Source organism: Podarcis bocagei (genome assembly GCF_964188305.1).
Source record: "Podarcis bocagei genome assembly, chromosome: 8".
Lineage (NCBI taxonomy): Eukaryota > Metazoa > Chordata > Lepidosauria > Squamata > Lacertidae > Podarcis > Podarcis bocagei.
Genome location: NC_138133.1, coordinates 55,104,773 through 55,120,918, shown reverse-complemented (window position 1 = coordinate 55,120,918; position 16,146 = coordinate 55,104,773). Strand labels below are relative to the sequence as shown.

Genomic DNA, 16,146 nt, shown 5'->3' with positions numbered 1-16,146 from the left:
ATTTGTTGGTGTCAGGGGTTCAGGAGCAGAGGCAAGGGCAAGGGAGGAAACAGAGAGCGAGGGGGAGGAGGCAGAAGAAAAGATGAGTGATGACGACGACCCGAGATCTCCGAGTCTTTCCAGTGAATCAGAAGATTCACAGAAAGGAGCACCAGTGGTCAGGGCAAGGGGGGAGCCTAGGGGGACACCCCAGGAAGATAGGGCCAGAGGGGACTCCGAGGAGAGCAGTTGGAAATCAGGACCAGCGTCACAGCCAGAGAGCAGGGAAGAGGAAGAGCGCCAGAGATCAAGCGCTGGCAGCTCGCAACAGGGGGGAGGGCACGAGTCAGGAGTGGCCACACCTCCATCGGGGAGCGAAGAAACGGTCAGACGGAAAGTGGAAGGTTGGGCGCGCGCGCCAAGTTCAAATGCACAGGAAAGTGACGCAGTAGGCAGCCAGGAAAGGGAGCCAGGTCCTAAAGCCCGGCGCAAGGAGACAGGGAGTTCCGGGGGGTCGGCGTCAGAAGAATCCCGGAAGGAAGAGACCCCGGGGGGCAGAGGGACCCAGAGGAGAGCAGTCAGGCGGAAAAGGTGGAGCAGGGCTAGGATATTAAGTTGGTGCACAAGGGGCGGAGACTCAGACGGAGCTTCGCCGATCTAGCCATTAGACGTAGAGTTGCACGCAGCAGCTTGGGAATGGAAACTGTAACTCAATAAAGACTTTTACTTAATGACCGCTGGCTAGCGTGATCCTCTGTGAGCTAGGATCTTGAAGCAGCTCTGACAGTAAGCTCCGTCTCATAATTGTGGGCATCTACAGCCTCGAGGAGAGGAGAGAAGCAGGTGCCCACTAGCTAGCTCACGAACGGCAGACAACATGACGGCTGAGCAGCAGATAGAGGAACTCAGAAAAGCAGTGTCACAACTGAATGCCGAGGCTCTCGCATCCAGGAAGAGAGAGGAGGAGGCAGCTGCCGCCTGCAGGGATCTCCAGGTCAGGTTGGACATGCTTACGAAGCACGGGCAACTGACACCCAAACAGGAGGGAATTGGGTTGGCGAGACAAACAGGCGGTCTGGTCTCTCACTTCGATGGGAACCTGCAGCAGTACCCCAACTTTAGAGCAGATGTAATGTGCGCACTGCAACTGCTGAAAAAAGACTTTAGAGATGAGCAAGAGAAGGTGGGGTTCATCATGTCCCATTTGCATGGGGAAGCTAAAGCATGGCTGCGCAATTTGTGGAGGGATAAGGATCCGGCGCTCCAAAATGCGGATGCCTTTATTAAAGCGATGGATGGGTGTTTCTTATCAAGCATTGACGTGGATCTTGCTCGGCAGCAGATACATGGACTGAAACAAGGGAGGGCCAGCGTAAGGCAGTATCATGCCCGCTTTTTCGCTTTGGTCAGTGCTCTGGAATGGGACAGGGATTCGGCTCCTGTAAGAGACCTGTTTTGGGAGGGATTGCACGGCTCTGTTAAAGATGAAATTGCGAGGGGGGAGAGACCCCGGACCACGCAGGAGATCGTTCAGAGGGCGCTAGCCGTGGGGGTGCGGCTGGAAGAACGTCCGTGGAGCAGGGACGAAGGGCGTGGAGGGCGCGAACCAGCCAGGGGCTCCTCCTTCCTTCCCAGAGAAGCAGCGCGTGCGCAATCCACGCCTCCACAAGGAGGAGGGGTGGAACCTATGGAGGTTGGAAGTGCAAGGGCTCAATCAGCAGCCAGAGCCCTAGCACCGACAACAGTGAAAGCGAAGCCTCCTAGAGGGAACAGGAAGTGTTACATCTGCGAGGATCCAGGGCATATGGCGAAAGAGTGTCCCCGGAGGCTCCACAAGCACACTGCAGCCTCAGCAATGGTAACTGCAGCAACGCAACAAGGAGGACCACAGCAGGGAAACGACGATGTCTGGCTGGAGGAAGAGGCAATGGGGCCCAGCCAGACGTGTCAGTGAAGAAGTCCCCGGAAATTTCACAGCCCATGGACCCCCTCCCGCCCAAACCAGTAGTGAGGCTCACCGCATCGCTCCAGCTGCCCAATGGAATCACCATGGACGTGCCGCTCACCATTGACTCGGGAAGCAATGCGGACTTTATAGGGCAGGACTTTGTAGACCGGCACGCTATACAGTTGCTGCCGGCCACGCTGCCCCTGCAGGTGGTCACGGTGGATGGCAGGGAGCTGCTAGGGGGGCAAGTGGTGAAGCAGACGCCACCAATGGTGATGCGCCTTGGGAATCACAAGGAAATCATCAGCTTCAACGTCACTCAACTATCGGACACGCCCATTGTATTGGGCATGAGTTGGCTGGACAAGCACAGCCCAACGCTGGCTTGGTACCAGAGGCAGCTGACCTTCGGCTCTTCCTTTTGTGCTGAACACTGCATCGTTCCCCGGCAGGAAGGAGAGGAAGAGGAGTCACAGCTGCTGCTAGGCACGCTGCAAGCGATTCCCCACAAGTACGCAGAATTTTTGGAGGTTTTCTGCGAGAAGGAGGCAGACAGGCTACCCCCCCACAGACCATATGACTGCAAGATTGACCTGCTGCCGGGGGCGGCGCTGCCTAAAGGGAAGCTGTATTCCATGTCTGAGGACGAACTGCAGGAACTCAAAGAGTTCATAGATCATAATTTGGAGCGCGGTTTCATCCGGGAGTCCAAGGCAGCGGGGGGCAGTCCTGTATTCTTTGTTAAGAAGCGGGACACGCCCCAAAAAAGACTTGTGGTGGACTATCGCATCTTAAACAGTGTGACCAAGCCATCGGACTTCCCCATGCCCCGAATCGACGACCTCCTCGCAAAGGTACGGAAGGGCAGCGTGTTCACCAAGTTAGACCTGCGAGGGGCGTACAACCTCATTCGCATGCGGGAAGGGGATGAGTGGAAGACGGCCATGTTCACGCCTCTGGGCACCTACGAATATAGAGTTATGCCTTTTGGATTGCAAAATGGCTCCCACGTTTTTCAAGCGTTCATGCATCACGTGTTAGCAGGGCTCCTCTACAAGACGTGCGTCTGTTTCTTAGATGACATCCTGATCTTTTCGGAATCGCAGCAGGAGCATGACAGACACGTCAAAGAAGTGCTAAGCAGGCTACAGCAGCATAGGCTCTACGCCAAGCTGGAGAAGTGCCAATTCGACGTGACGGAGGTGGATTTTCTGGGCTACAAATTGTCTGACAAGGGGCTCGCCATGGACAGCGCCAAGGTTCGAGCGGTGTTGGACTGGAAGAGCCCACGCAACCGGAAGGAGGTCCAACGGTTTGTCGGCTTCGCGAACTTCTATCGCAAGTTTATCAAAGGCTTCGCTATGCAGACAGCGGCCATCACGGACACGCTTAGCTCCAAGAAAAAGAAGTTCATCTGGACAGAGCAGGCGGAGCAGTCCTTTCAGGCACTCAAGCGTCTCTTCGCGTCGGAAGAGCAGCTGCTGCATGTCGACCCCAGCAGGCCGATGAGGGTGGAGACAGACGCCTCGGACAGAGCCGTGGGAGCAGTCCTGCTGCAGAAAGACCCGCAGGGGGTTTGGCGGCCGGGAGCGTTTTACTCCAGGAAGCTCAGCAAGTCCGAACAGAACTACACCATCTGGGACAGGGAGTTGCTGGCCATTCATGCAGCATTCAAAGCATGGAGACACTTCCTGATCGGCGCCAAGCACACGGTGCAGGTCTGCACGGACCACAAGAATCTGGAGCACTGGCGCACGGCACAGTTCCTGAACCAAAGGCAGATACGTTGGGCTGAGTTCTTTGCGAACTTCAACTTCCGAATAGAGTATGTCCCGGGGGACACCAACATCATGGCGGACGCTCTCTCTCGTAAGCCACAATATCTGGAGGACGCCAAGCCAGCGGCCGCCATGCACATCTTCGCACCAACAGTGTGGGCGTGCGCTGCGGCAACAGTGGACCTGGAGGCGGTGCGGCGAGCGTTGCAGGATGACTCCTTCGCGCAAGCGAAGATGGCAGAGGTGCACAGGGGCACGGCAGCGACCGACGAGTTCCAGCTGAGAGATGGATTGCTCATCCGTAAAGGGGCCATCTACGTGCCGGGAGACGAACTTCGCGCCAAGGTACTGCAGCAGCTGCACGACGCGCCCACTGCCGGGCACTTTGGCAAGGAGAAGACGGTGGAATTAGTCGCCAGGGACTTCTGGTGGCCCGGAATGAGAGGGGAGGTCGCGGACTACGTGGCGAGGTGTGACACCTGCCAGAGGGCCAAACCGGTGCACAAACCGCCGGCCGGACTGTTGGAACCGCTGCAAACTCCGGTCGAACCATGGGAGAGAGTGGCCCTGGACTTTGTCACGGATCTGCCCAGCTCGAGGGGCAAGACGGCCGTGCTGGTGGTGGTGGACTTGTTCTCCAAGATGGCACATTTCATTCCGTGTGCCAAGGTGGCCACGGCGGAGCAAACCGCCAAACTGTTCATAGACCACGTGTTCAAGGTTCACGGTCTGCCACGGTCTATTCTGTCCGACCGGGGGCGACAGTTCATCTCGAATTTCTGGCAGAAGCTGATGGGCTTCCTGAACGTCAAGATCAAGCTGGCGTCGGCGAGACACCCGCAGACCAACGGGCAGGCGGAGCGGGTCAATGCCATCATGCAGCAGTACCTGAGATGTTATGCGAATCAACAGCCTGCGACGTGGGTGGATTACCTGCCGCTCGCCGAGTTTGCCTACAACAACACGAAGCACGTGTCCACGGGGGTCACGCCGTTCTTCGCTAACAACGGGAGGCACCCCAGAACCTTCCCGGGACTGGAAAGGATGGGGGAGGGGGAGCCGCAGACAGCAGATGCGTTCGCGTCGGAGTTGCAGGAGGTCCACGATCAGCTGCGGCGACACCTGGAGCTGGCCAAACATGCATACAAGGTGCAAGCGGACAAACACAGAAGGGTTGGCGAAGAGATCCATGTGGGAGACTGGGTCTGGTTAGCAGCCCACGCAGTGCCGGCCAGGTCGTTGGCCAAGAAGAAGCTGGGGCATAAGCAACTGGGGCCCTACCAAGTCGAAGAGCAGGTCAACCCGGTGGCTTTCAGGCTGGCGCTTCCGGAGGGTTCCAGAATGCATCCGGTGTTCCACAGATCGGTGCTCACTCCCTACAAGGCACCGCACAGGTTTCAGGAACCCGGAACGGCACCGAGTCCGCTCAGAGAAGGAACCGGGCACGCGGGAGTGGCACAGAAGGAACGCATCAACGAAGTCACGGAGATTTTGGACTCCAGATGGGGGGAAGAAGGGGTAGAATACCTTCTCGCCAAGGAGGGCACCCCGGCCAGTGCGAACAGCTGGGTGCCGGGCTACGCCTTGGACGAACCTCTGCTCAAAGACGAGTTTCATGCCCTCTTCCCACATAGACCAATGCCAGCAGACTTTTTCGACGACTGGCTTTTCACGCCAACGCTTTCTGCCAGCACGTTCCGGGGGTTCGACTCGGACGAGGACCCGATACGAGACGCCCGTTCCCCGGAGGGGTCACCCTCGGGATCTGCCTCAGAACCCTCGTATTGGTGGGACGATAGACCAGAGGAGCAGTGGCGCAAGAAGTGGCTGGAAGGTCCAGGACGAGCAACGCCGCCAGGAGGAAGTGAGGGAGAGACGGACATGGACGTTTTCGGGGACGACCCTGGTTTCGAGCACGGCGGCACAGAGATGGAAGCGGAGGTGACCGTCGTCGACGAGAGCAGGGAGGCAGAACCGGGAGACTTCAGATGGAGGCCCGCCACGGGAAGCGAACTGTATCCGACGTTCGTCCCTCTGACACAGCAGCACCCAGTTCCCGCACCGGAAGGAGGGGAGGAGGGAACGGGGGGCTTCGAGGGGGGGATGGATGTCAGGGGTTCAGGAGCAGAGGCAAGGGCAAGGGAGGAAACAGAGAGCGAGGGGGAGGAGGCAGAAGAAAAGATGAGTGATGACGACGACCCGAGATCTCCGAGTCTTTCCAGTGAATCAGAAGATTCACAGAAAGGAGCACCAGTGGTCAGGGCAAGGGGGGAGCCTAGGGGGACACCCCAGGAAGATAGGGCCAGAGGGGACTCCGAGGAGAGCAGTTGGAAATCGGGACCAGCGTCACAGCCAGAGAGCAGGGAAGAGGAAGAGCGCCAGAGATCAAGCGCTGGCAGCTCGCAACAGGGGGGAGGGCACGAGTCAGGAGTGGCCACACCTCCATCGGGGAGCGAAGAAACGGTCAGACGGAAAGTGGAAGGTTGGGCGCGCGCGCCAAGTTCAAATGCACAGGAAAGTGACGCAGTAGGCAGCCAGGAAAGGGAGCCAGGTCCTAAAGCCCGGCGCAAGGAGACAGGGAGTTCCGGGGGGTCGGCGTCAGAAGAATCCCGGAAGGAAGAGACCCCGGGGGGCAGAGGGACCCAGAGGAGAGCAGTCAGGCGGAAAAGGTGGAGCAGGGCTAGGATATTAAGTTGGTGCACAAGGGGCGGAGACTCAGACGGAGCTTCGCCGATCTAGCCATTAGACGTAGAGTTGCACGCAGCAGCTTGGGAATGGAAACTGTAACTCAATAAAGACTTTTACTTAATGACCGCTGGCTAGCGTGATCCTCTGTGAGCTAGGATCTTGAAGCAGCTCTGACAGTTGGGTTCAGAACTTTAAAGCTCTTTGCATTCATTTATGATTAGTCAGTTCAATGATAGCATTTCTGAAATCAGAATAGTTCCTCAGGCAGTTTGGGGTATATTAGAACTACAATACCATCTACTGAAGAATTCTGCAGGCCTCATATTTAAACCCCATTGATTTAGGAAAAGTTAAGATTTAAATCTAATTATACAATTGCAGCTCATAATTTTTCTGTGCTTGGAGTGTTTTTCAAGGCATGATACATGAAGGGATATTCTTCACTGAACTCATTAGAATTTCCTTAAGCACTGAGCTATTAAACACTGTTGTTCTTAAATGCTGCAATGTTGTTTTAAAGGTTAAGCAAAATATTTTCAAACTCCTAATGAGACAGAATACTTTCAATAGTGGTATAATAATGATACACTCTCACTTTACAAATTCTCCTTTTTCTTTTAGATGCAAGAATTACGGAATACAGAAGGAGCTCAGTATAGTTCCCACCCCCAGATAGCAGCCATGAGACCAACGGTTCAACCCGGAGATATGAGGCAGCCTGGAATGCTGCAACATGGTCAGCTGACAACCATTAACCAGTCACAACTAAGTGCTCAGCTCGGTTTGAACATGGGTGGAAACAATGTTCCACATAACTCCCCATCTCCTCCTGGAAGCAAGTCTGCAACTCCTTCACCATCCAGTTCAGTTCATGAAGATGAAGGAGATGATACTTCAAAGGTATGACTAGCAACATACTTTTGTTTTTCAAGGTTTGCAACCAGCAGAACATCACAGTGTAAGCGATTCTATAGTTGTATGATATTGTTTAGAAGTTATTTCCATCAAAACAGCATATTTCTGAAATGCGCTAACAAGAAAGATGAGGTTCAAGGCTGGAGTAAGAAGTATGGCAGGAGAGCTGTTAAGCAAGAAAGAATTCTAGATTTTTCTTACGATGTGTTTGTTTTAATGAATGAGAGCATGGGGACATGTTGACAGAAGCAGAAGAGGACAGGAGAATAGCACAGAAAGGGAATGTGAATTCACGCGAACAATATGTAATGATGGCCACCAGCTCAGGGGCGAATGAAGGCGTTGTGACACCTGGGGCGGGGCATCACGACGTAGGGCACACGTGCAGCGTTGCTATGTGCCGGGATCCTCTGCTTGCGGCTGCAGCCACAAACTGAGGATTCTCTACATGCGGCTGTAGTGGAGACGGAGGGATCCCACCGCCATCCGTACAGCACTGGAGCGGTGCCGCCAGTAAACCGCTATGTACAGCGCATGTGTGTCATCGTTACGTACAGCACATGTGGGCAATACCGCACAATACATAGCGGTTTGCCACTGGCGCCAGGATCCTCTGCTCTCAGCTGCAGCTGCAAACGGAGGATCCCCCACATGCAGTTGCGGCGGCGTGAGGAGCTTCCTGCAGCCAATCAGAAGCCACGCTTTGGTTTTCAAATGTTTTGAAAGTCGAACGGACTTCCGGAACGGATTCTGTTCAACTTCCAAGGCATTACTGTAGTACTATTATTACCTGATTAGCTTAAGTTGTTAAACCACAACTCAAACAACAAAATAGTATTTTTATGGGAAAATTACGGTAAATTTCACACACAGAGAGAGAGACTCAAATGTTGATAATTATGGAAGGCTGGATACAAGCCCAAATTTGTCCAAATTTCCCTTTTTGGGGATTTTCCCTAGAAGCACAGTCCTTAGAAGAAAGAATTCTGCTGCATTCATTTTTGTTAGTGATGGATGAAGCTTTAGGACTTAGCAATAACTAGAATTTTGCAGTTGCCACTTCTATGTACCTTTGAGATTATTTAATGTAACTTTCCCCATTTTCTTCACATTTATTTTGACCACTTAAGTGAGCACTGCCTTCCAGTTAAATGTAACAATTCATCCTATTGGTTCATTAAACATGTATATTTCTGGTGCAGTGGTACCTCGGGTTACAGACGCTTCAGGTTACAAACGCTGCTAACACAGAAATAGTACCTCGGGTTAAGAACTTTGCTTCAGGATGAGAACAGAAATCATGCAGTGGCAGCAGCTGGAGGCCCCACTAGCTAAAGTGGTGCTTCAGGTTAAGAACAGTTTCAGGTTAAGAACGGACCTCCAGAACGAATTAAGTTCTTAACCCGAGGTACCACTGTATTGCTATTTATAATTGTGACACATTAGATGCTTTGTATGATCACAAATCCGTATTCCTAACTAGACAGATGACTGTGTGTTGCATGGTTGTTTGAATTTCACTTATGAAAGGATTTCATGGAATTTAGAGAACAGAGAGTAATGAGAGGACTGTAAACAGCAAATGTTAACTAACTGAAACATGATCACTAAAGTACTACTGCAGCCTATTCTGTTTATGTAGCAGAGGCTTTACCATTTTTACTTTATATGGTAAGTTATAAGTAGAATTTTATGTTGTTTGTTCAGTCTATTATGCAGATGGTACTTGATTAAAATCTATTTTAAACTATGGTGATTACTGCGAGATAGTGTGAACGAAACAGCTCTCTTACTGCCATTAAAGGCCTTGGAACTATTGCAGTTTATTTTAAATATGCTTATAGGCGTTCCTTAACTTCTCAGGGGACATTTAGATATCAACAATGTGCCTTATTTGATAGTCTTAAATCCTCTACTATATATCCTTGTGATCTATTATTTGTGCAACATGGTTAATACACACATTTTTAAAGTGAGAGACTATTGCTTTCTTGTGATAAATAAGTTAAATACATCACTATAATTAAGCAATAAGGCCTGACAGGAGGTGGATTACCATGAGCTAACTACACCTCTAGGGATTTTGAAGCACAAGTCTATGCTTAGCAGAATAAGTATGAGGATTTTTTTTAATTATTTCCCATCTGTCTCTGTTTTGGTGGTTAGCAGAAAAGTCTGTGTAACTGCTAGATGCTTGTAAGCATAAGGTAGAACATCATCCCCATTATTTTCAAGGTTATTAGTTGTGGAATTCTTTTTAATTTCCACGTTATAAAAAGAAAAAAGAAAAGAAAGAAGAGAATTTCCCCGAGGAATATTCACTCTGCAGTGTGGTAGAGAAACAAGTCAAAGCCAATGGATCATTTAAACTCCTTCAGAGATGTTCAATTTGCCAAAGACTCTCCTCCTGGAAGAGAGGGGAGTGGTTGTGGGCGGGAGCCGAGCTCCGCCTCTAGCAGGGGGCATTGCCCTCTGCCTCCCACTCACCTGGCTGGCGCCCACGCCCATCAGCAGGCACCCAACCAGGTGCCTCCGAGGGGACGTGTACAGCAGCCTAAATGCTGCGGCGCCAGCCCCTCCTCGGCCTCACTCTTTGTCGTCCTGTCGCAAGTCACCCACCCTCCACTCCCTTTGAGCTCAGGGTCTTAGTTTTCTTTGGCCTTGCTATGGACCTTAGGTTGGTCGCCCTGGTTGTCGGGGGGCCTGGTAGGAATTTTTCCATTTGGCATTAGGCTTTTTGGGTTTTTCGCCTACCTCGTAGCAATCGTCACAACTTTCGTGGTATTGGTGGGTAGGTTAGGCATTGGAATAATGTGTTGTGGTGTGTCGAAGGGCTAGGTGTGGCCATCGCCTATGCCTTCAATTTTTGGGTATTCCGTTAAAGGAATCTGGCGGTCGTGTATTCTGTCCGATGCCTGCTTGGCGGGAGGCCATGGCACGACCCTCGGTGACATCAGGGGAGAGCCTATAGTTGGATTAGCATCAACAGGCTCCACCTACTGGTGAATAAACCCCCCCCTTGTTTTAGACTCACCCCTCTCTGAGGGGGTGGAGTCAGCTGACGTAATCCAATGCCTAAGTCAATACCTTTTCACTTGCTGTAATCAATAAAGTTGTGGCCTTTTCTTGCCCATTAACCTTATAACACGTGTCCTTGTGTATTCATTCCACTTTGCAGGGATCGGGTCCTCGAACCACAAATAACCGTTTCCATACTTAACCTTTTGTGAACATTAAAAGTTACTCACAAGGCTAAGCAGTGAGTTATAATTGTAGCCCAAATATGTAAGATATTATTTAGATGCTTTTGAAAAAGTTGAATTGCCCCTTAGTGCTATATTTCTGGCATGATAATGCGTTGCCATCTGAACACGACCACTCCAGCAGGGGAAATGCTTCGGAGCTGTACATGGGAAGATGGCAGCCTGACAACTGTGAAAGCACTCTAGTGTTTAGGTATTTAGGGAACAATCCCAACTCGCTCCAGTGGGGCAACCACTACATCACCAATGCTGCTTCCCACAGTGCTAGGGGATAAGGTGGGGGCAGACAGTCTATGGAATCTTCTACCCCAAGGTGTTGTAATGGCCACCAATTTGGATTGACCAAAAGAATTAGACAAATTCATGGAAGATAAAGCTGTCACTGACAACTAGGTAAGGTGGCTATGTTCTACCTGCACTCTGGATGGCAGTATGCCTCTGAGTAGCAGTTGCTGATGAGCACAAGTGCAGAGAGTGCTGTTGCACTCATGACCTGCTTATGGTGCTTCCTATGGACATCTGTTTGGCCACTGTAAGAACAGGATGTTGGATCAGATGAGCCTTTGGCAACAGGTTTCTTATGTTCTTATGAGTCTAAGGGCTGAAAAAGACCACATGTTTGGGTGCTTGCCCAGGCCAAAACCTTCCAGCAGGTGAAAAGCTACCACATCAGATAGATTGTTAGGCTTGCATAGTTTCCACTACAATGCTGCTATTAGACCAGAAACAGCTATTACATAAGTAATCAATTTGCGGCATAAAATGGAAGATTTAAACCACAAGATTTAAGCAGAATGAGCCTTGCTCTTTTTCCTGAGGTTTCTCCCACTTTTTGGTAATGGTAGGCAAACAGATTTGGTTTAATATATTGTGCATGCAGCTTGAGTACTTCCATTTCATTCCCCCTCTGATGCAAGCAGGCAAACAAACCGGGGGGGGGGGCACTTAGTCCAAACTCAGGATCATGACTTGTTTCTATCTAGTCATGAACGCCTGCCAAACTTAAGTCATATTTGTTGACAGTTTATGGTTACTGATTTTTTAGACAGCAACAAACCACAATCCCGGGTTCACATATGATGCCTCCCGCAGTGTGAAGCAAACTGGAAGCAACAAAACTGTGTGCCCCAGCTTCTTAGCTTACAGTTCACAGGGCCTGTGTAATATTGGCTACAGTGACAACTATTTTAAGACTGCAACCATTGAAGACTTTATGGTCTAAGCCAGCTTTTTGCTTGCTTGCTTTGTCTCTCTTCTCCACTCCCCCTCGACCCCACACATTGCTTTTCTTAATAACCAGTCTGATGAAATGTTTTTGGAAAACTCAAAAGCTTCTCACTAAACCTTTGATATTTGAAGATCTGAAGAAGAATTATATGGAAGATTTTCCCTATTTGTCAGCAACACCATCTTTATACTTGCTCTCTGATTCTTTCTTGGCTTCAGTGGGAGTGGCATTTAGAACATAAATAACATTGTGCTTCTAAATGAATTGTTGGAGTTATCTTACCCCAGCACCAGTATCAAAGTTTTAATAAAGCTGTTTTCTGTTCTCTTGTCTGGCAACTGAACCTCTAGGGAAAAGCACAATAGACATTTGACCTTGAAAGGCAAAGTGATAAAAAAATGATACCCCTGGCCATACAGTTATGTTGATCAGCAGCCACATAATAGAGATTCTTTTAAGTATCCAACTTCAGATACTGTTACACAAACAAGATTTCAAAAATAGTTTCATGGTTTTCGATACAGCTGAATTGCAATCATATACAATTCATGTCCAATCCCATCCCTATTAAATCAGGAGGAAGACACATTGATTCTTAGGTGTTTTTTTAAAGCATGCATACAATTGATGCCAGTACTAAAAAGGGAGGGAAGAAATCTCCATCAGAGAGAATGTAACTTTTACTGCACATGGATTGCCCCTGTGGTTGAACTATAAGCCAGTGTATAATGTGTTATGAAACACTTTGCAGTGATGTCATGCCATTAGCAGTAAGACTTGAAAAAGATGAAAAGCTAAGCCAGAACTTAGATGCAGCAATGAAATGAAAGCAAACTGTAAATGTATAATAAAATTATCAAAATAAGATTACATAACCAAAAATACCTAAAATGCATTTTATAGATGAAATCATGTAAGATGCCAACAATTTGGATTATGAAAAGCACTCTAATTAAAATACAATTTCAAGCAGCAGAACCCCAGATGCATATTGGTTGAGAAATGGGGATTTAGTTTGTTCTACGATCATGATAGTTTGTATTGTAATATAGTCTTTGCTTTCTTTGCAGATCAATGGGGGAGAAAAAAGACCTGCCTCCGATATGGGAAAGAAGCCCAAAACTCCCAAAAAGAAGAAGAAGAAGGACCCTAATGAGCCACAGAAACCTGTTTCTGCCTATGCATTATTTTTCCGAGATACTCAGGCTGCCATCAAAGGCCAAAACCCAAATGCTACCTTTGGCGAAGTTTCTAAAATTGTCGCTTCCATGTGGGATGGCTTGGGAGAAGAACAAAAACAGGTACAGCAATACACATATACATATGTTAAGTTGATTTAACTTTCCATTAGAAATGGGTCTATTGGCTACTGTGTTTCTTTGATTCCAAAGAGAATCAATGTGCCACATCAGAATATGAGCCACAAAAGGAAAACTTGCTAGAGGAAAGCTGGATCAGCTGCATTGGCATCCTTGCCTATATCTTGACAGTGTTGTTGTGATTGCACGAGCTCTGGGCCTAGATTCAACTGCTGTTATATTAGGAGAGTTTTGGCACAGATATGACCAAACAGCTGCAATTTTGGTGCTCATCCCAGGCACATTCCACCTTAGAAGTTGATTCTGATCTGTTGATCTTTTCAGGACTTGCCTCTTCTAGCCTATCCTTCTTTGCTGGTTTGAAAATTCCCGCAGGATCATACCAAAGGAGGGTCTGCATGTTCCTTCCATATGACTGGCCGTGCACTTTGCTCTTTTATAGGAGAGCCTGTATTCCCTTTTAGTCAGTGCCAGTCGTCCATCAAAGGAAGCCCTTCCCAGTAATATCTGATATTCTTCTGGCTCCAGCAGAATATGATTGCTGTAGCACACTGATGTGCAAAGTGTTATTCTGTTTTTAACATATCTATATGTTGTGTGCCTGGGCCCTTGTCAGCAGAAGAGAAGTAATAGGCGCCCATGATACACATGCAGTCCCATTCCAGACAGTGTTTGGAATGGCTATTGTTTGAGAAAATTGCATTTCCCAAATGACAATGTGTTTCTGTTTAAGTGGTAGGAAAGTGTGATTTCCTCATCACAAAAGAAACCTTTAAGAAAAGATATCTGGATTACTTTGCAATAACTGTGAAATTATTGTATAATAAAAAGATGTCTAGAAGGGCCCAGGCCATGTCTTGGGCTTGAAAGAATTAGCAGCTACCTTTGTAATGTAGCCCTTCTGTGGAAAAGAGAAGTGAAAGTCTGTGGTTTCAGATGTGGGGGGGGGGGGTATTATTTTAACACAAATGCAAAAAGGAACTCTCAGCACTTCTTTATATTCCTCCCGATTGTCTCTTCCAACCACTTTGGGACTTTCTTCAAGTGAATGGTGAGGGGAAACTATAAATGAGACCTGTGAAATCAAATGATAAGGAATACAACAATTTCTAGACTCCTAATATCATTTTTTAAAAAAACTTAAAAATAGAAACAGTATCTTCCATATACAGAAGAAAAATGCATTTCTTGATCACATGTCTGCTATTTAGCTATTCCCTCTGCACTGTTGCTGCTGGTTCTGCTTGCTTTTTGACACAGTCTAAAATTTTAGTCGAGTTTTGCTGTGTACTGTGTGGCTTATTTGTTGTTTTAAGCTGAATGAAACCCGACTTGAGGCTGCATGGTGAATGGCAGGCTATAAATGATATTAATGTTCCATGAGCCCCAGCCAGCATGATCCATCCCAGCCAGGGATGATAGGAGCTGTAATCCAGCACCACTCATAGGGCCACAGGTTCCTCACAACTTTATAATGCAACAAGAGAAGGTCCCTGTTACCATTCACAGAAAGAATTAATTCCCCTCCACTACCACCACCATACAATGCTGTCCCATCCTCAGGCCATGGCTATATCCCTCCTTAGTTCCCCTAGGAAAGGTAACAGAGATCTTGCAATCTGAAAAGACAGAAGGTAGTGGAAGCCCAAGAACTACTAGGAATACACTCCCCTCCACCCCTTAAAAAAAAACCTTCTCCTGTCCCATTATAGGGAATTCACAACAAGAAGCCAGTCAGCTGAGATGAACAAATTTGTCCCTTGTTTAGAATTTACACAGAAATGGTTGCATACAATTATTTTCTTTTGAGTATTTGCCAGACATGTTACATTAATTGACGGAAACATCCAGGGGTTTCTCATTTTCCAGCTGTGTTTATTTGACTAGCATATGGGAGCATGCAAATTATTAAAGGAAAACTGTGTTAATCACTTGGCTTTGGCAGTTTCTCTTTGTGAATTGCAGAGAAACCAATGTGTATTCCATTAAAGAACACATAGTACAGCCATCTGAAAAGTTGCTACCTATTGTCATGTAAGTCTTAAACCTTCAAGCCTAATTCAAGTCAGTGACCACTTTGGCATTATCTTCAACAAAACAAGATTTTGCCCTAGGAATCTGTCGAGAAAGGTTATTCTTCTTAGCCATCATTATTATTTATGTGTGGCTTATAAGGACAACTAAATTGGCTAGTGGGCCAAACACTGGGGCAATGGATAGCTTGTCCAGGTGCATTAAGGAAGGATCCCCCCCCCCCTTCAATACTCTAATGTATACAGCAATGTCTATTGCTTGAAGTAACATGCTGGGTTGAATGGACTATTTGTCCATTTCAATACAGGATTTTTTTCTATAATACGTGAATATATTATATTTCAGTATCATGTGAGTGGCTGCTTGCTTCAGGCTTCTAAAGTACATGCTGTGTTCAGACTAAAGCTCAGGAGCAAAATAAATTGTGGCCTTCTTAATCTCCCACCCTCTTCTCCCAAGGCCAGCATTAAAATGATAGAATCATGGAACTTCAAGAAGCCTCAAAAACTTTTCCAGAAATATATTTTCCTTCGGAAAAGACAATCTGTCAAGACCAAGATGTGAGTGGCCTTTGTATATCCTTGCTGGATGTAGGATCTGGGAGGAATCTGCAGGTCCTTTGGATGGGCTTTCATATGGCAATAATTACTTTTCACCACAATCCATGTTTTGGTCCTGTCCAGGCTAGACTACTGCAAAGTGCTCTACTTGGAGGCTGCCTTTGAAGGTGGTTCAGAAACTTCAGCTGGTTCAGAATGAAGCTGCCTGACTACTATTAGACAACTTTATTATATCAGCTGCACTAGTTACCAGTGGGTTTCTGAACCAATTCCATGGGTTTTGACCTTTAAGGGCCTAAGCTGTTTCCCTGCAAGCTGTTTATTTGACTACCTGCACTCATATTTCCTTGTCCATGTCTTATGATCTGTTTTGTAGACTTTCCTGCTGTCCCCATCCCCATGGTCAGTAAAGTGGGTGGCCACAAGAGAAAGGT

The 16,146-nt window shown here is 48.1% G+C and overlaps 1 protein-coding gene across 2 annotated transcripts in view; it reads left to right on the top strand.

The window, feature by feature from the left end:
* TOX (thymocyte selection associated high mobility group box) overlaps positions 1 to 16,146 on the top strand; it is a 225,898-nt gene that overhangs the window by 171,981 nt on the left and 37,771 nt on the right. For both annotated transcript variants that reach the window (XM_081204731.1, XM_081204732.1), the window contains 2 exons: positions 7,015 to 7,293; positions 12,870 to 13,100. In XM_081204731.1, the coding sequence (XP_081060857.1) occupies positions 7,015 to 7,293; positions 12,870 to 13,100 (510 nt within the window). The remainder of the gene's footprint in view (positions 1 to 7,014; positions 7,294 to 12,869; positions 13,101 to 16,146) is intronic.